This window comes from Elaeis guineensis, chromosome 8 (genome assembly GCF_000442705.2).
Source record: "Elaeis guineensis isolate ETL-2024a chromosome 8, EG11, whole genome shotgun sequence".
NCBI classification, from domain to species: Eukaryota; Viridiplantae; Streptophyta; class Magnoliopsida; order Arecales; family Arecaceae; genus Elaeis; species Elaeis guineensis.
The window spans coordinates 19,736,735-19,742,778 of record NC_026000.2 but is presented as its reverse complement, the minus strand read 5'-3'; the positions used below and the strand labels follow the sequence as shown (position 1 = coordinate 19,742,778).

The 6,044-nt window shown below is 42.9% G+C and overlaps 1 protein-coding gene across 1 annotated transcript; it reads left to right on the top strand.

The window, feature by feature from the left end:
• Positions 1-3,227: 3,227 nt before the first annotated feature.
• LOC105049998 (fasciclin-like arabinogalactan protein 2) lies at positions 3,228-4,760 on the top strand. Its single transcript, XM_010929836.3, has one exon. It carries the CDS (start codon positions 3,406-3,408, stop codon positions 4,639-4,641), a length of 1,236 nt encoding a protein of 411 aa, XP_010928138.2. The 5' UTR covers positions 3,228-3,405; the 3' UTR covers positions 4,642-4,760.
• The last annotated feature ends 1,284 nt before the right edge of the window (positions 4,761-6,044 follow it).

Here is a 6,044-nt window from a genome sequence, read left to right as displayed (position 1 = left end):
AGTCGGTGATGGCAAAAAATCAGAAGACGAAAGATGGAAGTCGATGAAGACCGTCCGAAAGTCCGACGAACACCGATGGCCGACGGGTGAAGAGAAGATACACAGAAGATGAAAAACAGAAGTCGATGAAGACCGTCCGGAAGTCCGACGAACATCGATGGCCGATGGGTGAAGAGAAGACATCCGAAAAATGAAAGACGGAAGTCAATGAAGACCGTCCGAAAATTTGACGAACACCGATGGCCAATGGGTGAAGAGAAGACACCCTCATCGGCGATGGAAGAAGACGAAGATAGCGACGGCCGACGGATGGATAAGGACCACAGTCTACTCCACGGCCAGGGGCTAGGGCACCGCATAGGAAATTTGGGAATCGGGAAGATTGAAGTCCGAAGAGGCGAAGACGAAAGGCCAGAGCTATGCGGCGAGCTGTAAATCTATAGACTATAATCCTATTCGGCTCAGCCGCTCAGGCCCCAGGCCCAGGGAGACTAATTCATAAAAATTAAGAATCGGACTTGGACTAATAGGCTGAAATTCGAGTTGCTTCAGGCCAAAATTGATGGGCTGAACTTCGAGTTGGGCCCGATTTGGACTAAAGACATACCCGAGTCTGATCTGAAAGATAAATGAACTCTATAATTCAGCTCAAAATCGGTCTGAACTATTTCGAGTCTATTTCGAAATCCGATCCGATGGGCTTCGAGTTGGTCCGAGCTCATTTTCAATCCTAACCGTCTAATCCATTGCAATTCATTATAAGTTAGACTAAATTATATTTTGAATAAAATAATAAAATTTAGATTTAAATTTTTGACTCACTTTTGTCTTATCCGCATCAGATCGGATTGATATCCCTCGTTTTTGGGGTACGGAAAAGTTGGAGCTCATCCATCCCGGTCGTCGAACGCCGAGATAGCCGGCCGCGATACTAGCACCGTTGCCGTTGGTGTCGGTGTGCCGAGGTATCTGCACCGCCCGACCGCCGTACATGTGCTGCAGTCCACCGACCAATGCAGAGCTTCTGGAGTACGTAGCCGGGGGTCCACTAATTATGCTGTCCTTCATCTTTTGATCAAACTACCGCATTGCCCTCGACGCCATAACGGATGCGAGATTATTTATTCTTTGGTTCAGATCGATTTCAACCGTAGGATCATTAATCGACGTTCAGACGTTTGAAACCAAAGACAAGGGACAAGATGCTGCCCTTGGGGAAGTCCTGCTTTGCGGTGAGAAAATCCCGGGAGCACGTGCTGCCTCCACGCCGCTCTGTCTCTTTTTGACGCGGTTGAAGTCCTCGTCATCATTGTTTTAAATTACCATAACCGTTGCCGGTGTTTTAACAATGTAACTTGATGATGGTGCCGATGGACCAGAATGAGAAAAAAAAAAAAACATGGTGCCCGAAGGCATCCCGTTTGCACATGAAAAGCTACTGCTGCCATACGGCAAGGTTCTGTACTGGGTTGCTATTTGAAGCTACGTGCTAATCAATTTTGTTAAATTTTAGTTTTTTTTGGTAAAGTTAAATTTTAGTATTTGGTTTCTGGATTTTCTATTGGATTAGACCCTTTAACATCTCAGGTGCAGGCTAACAGGATCCACTTTTCTCCACCCGAGATGAGAGAGAATAAAAGTGTAGTCACGGCATCTGTAAACTACTCATTAGGTGAGAATATTTATAGTTTAGGAAATAATTCAACAAATTTATCATATTTTCAGAAAAAACCAATAATAAAATATAAAAATTTATTTTTAGATACATATTTATTTATTCAAAAATATATTTTTCTAGATATATTTATCTATTCAAATATAAATATAAAAAAATAAGGAAGATAAATTGTGGAAAAAGAATATCATTAAAAATCATCTTTTTAATAACCATTCATCACTTGAAGATAAAAGTAGTGGGTACCGGATGGCACTGTAGTTTTCACTCTTTTTTTCTTCTTGGATGGGATATTAAGGAGAATAAATTTATGATTGAGCTGAATCAATGGATAGATAGAATTGAAAATGATAAATAATAGTGGGTTTCACTATCTTAATCTTTAAAAATTTTTGCTATTGAGACACTGCTTTTGTATGGAATGAACAGAAATCAAGATACTATGCTAAGAATTATGAACTCAAAGATAAATAAAAATAAAAAAAGATAATTGAAACATAAAATAGAAATGTTGATCATTAATTCAACAAAGATCCACTCTCAAAATTACAATATATTAAACATAAGTGACTTCAATCAGCTATTAAAATAGGCATTATTATGTAGCTTTGAAATTTGTCTGTGTACCATTAGATTGCTATTGTTTATGCATGACAGTGATATCCTTTCATTACACTTATATTCTGGATGGTGTTACTAATCCTATATTTTGGATAATTATAATTGCTAACCATCATTTTTTATTCAATAATATTAGAAGTCTCATCTTGGGTTATCACTTTTGCCCATCTGGATCTACTTGGTTTGCACCTTAATGCTTTAATGTACATCTTAAGTATTTTAGCCTACCTCCGATGCTCAATTTAAATTTTACATCCTTCTAAGAATATTCAGCTTATTAGTTATGTACTTCAATTTGTTGGTAGAGTATTATTTTAACCTATAAGTCGAGTATTTTAGTTTACTGACTGAATTCTTGGTCTGCATCTTGACATTTAATTGGAAGCCATCTTTCTAAAACCTTTTCTTGGAAAATGTCTTTTTCGAAAACTTGCCATTTCTGGATTTATACATGATAACTTTTCGAAACTTGTCGATCATCTGCCCACAGATCGATCTCTATGCAGTAAAAACAAGTACCATACTTTACCCAAAAAAAGAAAAAAGTACCATACTGCTAATCAAGATTGTCATGTCACATCACTCGCATGTTTTCTTTTCATGTGAAAAATAATAATAGCGATAGCATACAATTACTTCAAAAATATTGTTACCCATAATTATTTCTTTTTTAATGGTTACCGTACACAAATTTCCTTGGCCTGTCTCTTCTAATGCTGTACTATTTTGGTCTGCTCCAGCGTTCAGTCAGGCCATTACCTGTGTCCAGGGCCCAATGGTTGGTTTGTACTGCAAGACAATTATATACCCTTTTCTTAGCTTATACTAATCCAGTCTTAAAATAATTACTAGAGGAAGGGTAACTTTAAAGTTAACGGCACCTCGTGGGTAATAAGATCCAAGGTCGAGGCTATTTGATTACGGACTTTTTCTGGATCTCCACCTCTCCACTGACCAGTCTCAGCTTTCCACTACTTCAGTTCTCCCTGCTGCTCTCTCTCACAGTCTTGTTCGCCTCCACTCTTCTCCTGCTCCACCTCCTACATTTATCCCCACCGGATCTCCACTATCCCAGATATCTCCGGGCCAGGGCAAGAATAACCGTGACAATGCGGCTCCTCTTATCCCTAGGCCTCCTCCTTCCCCTCCTCTTCCTCTCCGGCTCCGTTCAGGTTTCCGGCGGACACAACATCACCGAGATCCTCGCGGAGCACCCGGAGTTCTCGACCTTCAACCACTACCTCACTGCCACCCACCTCGCCGGCGAGATCAACCGCCGGAAGACCATCACCGTCCTCGCCGTCAGCAACGCCGGCATGGCCCCCCTCCTCGCCAAGCACCTCAACGTCTACGCCCTCAAGAACGCCCTCTCCCTTCATGTCCTCGTCGACTACTTCGGCGCCCAGAAGCTCCACCAGCTTAACGGCGGCACAGCCGCCTCCTCCTCCCTCTTCCAGGCCACCGGCGCCGCCCCCGGCACCACCGGCTTCGTCAACATCACCAACCACCGTGCTGGCCGCGTCTCCTTCGCAGCCGACTCCGCGCCGGCGAACTTCGTCAAGTCCATCAAAGAAATCTCCTACGACCTCGCCATCATCCAGATCAGCTCCGCCCTCTCCTCGCCGGAGGCGGAGGCCCCCACGCCGGCGCCTGCCCAGGTGAACCTCACCACCCTCATGGCCAAAAAGGGCTGCAAGACCTTCGCCGATCTACTCGTCGCCACGGGCGACGCCGAGAACACCTTCGAAAGCAACGTCGGCGGCGGATTGACGGTATTCTGCCCTATCGACCAGACGATGAAGGCCTTCATGCCCAAGTTCAAGAACCTCACCGCCGACGGCAAGCTCTCGGTGCTCCTCTACCACGGGATCCCGGTCTACAACTCGATCCAGATGCTCAAATCCAGCAACGGAGTCGTCAATACGCTGGCCACGGATGGGACGGCGAAGAACTACAACTTTACGGTCCAGAACGATGGCGAGGTGGTGACGCTGAAGACGCCGGTGATGCTGGCGAAGATCACGGGGACGCTGATCGACGAGGACCCGCTGGCGGTCTACACGATCGACGCGGTGCTGGAGCCGCGGGAGCTGTTCAAGCCGGAGAAGGCGAAAGTACCGGCGCCGGCGCCGGCACCGACGGCCAAGGCGGAGGCGCCTACCAAATCAAGGAAGCGCCACCACGCTTCGCCGCCAGCGCCGACGGGGCCGGAGGAGGCGCCGGCGGATAATCAGAAGGCCGCGAATGATGAGAGCGCCGCCGGAGGGAGGGCTCGTGCCGGGCCGTGGGTCGCGGCTGCCGCGGCGGCCACGGCGTTAGCGGTGGCGGCCGTTGTGGTGGCTTAGTTTTTTTTTTTTTTTAACTTTATTCTCCTTCTGCATTTGATCGGGAGGGAATAAGAATGCGATCTCTGGAGGGTTTTGGTTTTATCTTTCGGGTTATTTGTATTGTAATTTTCACCTTTCTTTTTTGTTATTGTTTGGTGTCTTCTTGTTAGTTTTGGTATTGTTTGGATTGTCCAAAACTCAAAATTGATGCATCTCTTTTCTTTTCCATTTTTTTTTTTGTTGAAAAATCATTTGTGATTTTGAGTGTTTCTACCGAGGATGAAAGAGTGCAAGGATTGTGTTGATGTAGTGATGGCTTTTGTTGTTCTAAAATTGTTGCTTTTAATTTTATAGAAAATGAAACAAAAAGATTATTTTTTTATTTAGAATAAAATATTTTTTGATGTAATTTAGAATAAAATATTACACTTAACTTCAACTGCTTTCAAAACTCTTCAGTTTCTGGTAAGGAACATAAGAGTCTGGACGGTGGAGGACCATAAAATTTGCTCCACAATAAGCTCCTGCTGCTTGGTTGGGATCGATTTGTCTCATTGGTTACAAGAGCTCAACGCACATGGAGGGTGGGCGGGTTCCATGGAGAGACCCAGATACTTGATAAACAGAAGGCAAGTGAGGTAGGCCCCCTTAAGGAATGGATTCCCAGCTTGTACTATTTTTGCCAGTGTAGCAGTGCACCCTATCGTCCACCTTTTGGAGGCTGATCTTTCTTCTTAATCCATGTGTTTGCTAGCGTTTGTTTTGCTGTTCTTTTTTCAATGTTCTGTCAATTTAATCTATAAATCCGAGAATAAGTTGTGTCTGTTGTTGTTGCAAGATCGTTGAGCCAAATGTGCCAAACATGCATGAAGCCTCCGTTTAATTGTCACATTACTCTTGTTCTTGTTATAGTCATGGTTAATAACATTAATGGACTTCAATAATGATACTTGGTGTCATTCTTAGTGATGACAATGATTCACTTTTTGCATGGTCCAACCCTTCTCCGACAATAGCATCTCTGGTTTGAATGCTGAATATCTTGATCTTATAATTAAGCCAGTGGATTAATGGTGCAAATCGATAGTCCACATATTTTTTGTTGTGAAAGAAAATGATGCGAGCAATCATTTTTTTTTTTTAAAATAACCTTGAATACTTCAAGGCTTTTTCCAGAGAAACTACTTCAGCTAAGAAATGACGTGATATTAGGGGTGAGAATGATTCGCTTAACCGAACCATTGCTCAAATTTTTAATCCAAATCAAACTAATTAATTTTTTTTAATTATAAATCATAACTGATCCATTTGCTATGGTTAACCGATCATCGGTTAATCATATTAAATAGATTGATTAATCAATTAATCGATTTTTTTCATCTATATATAAAAATATTAAATAATTCACATCATAATAAAAT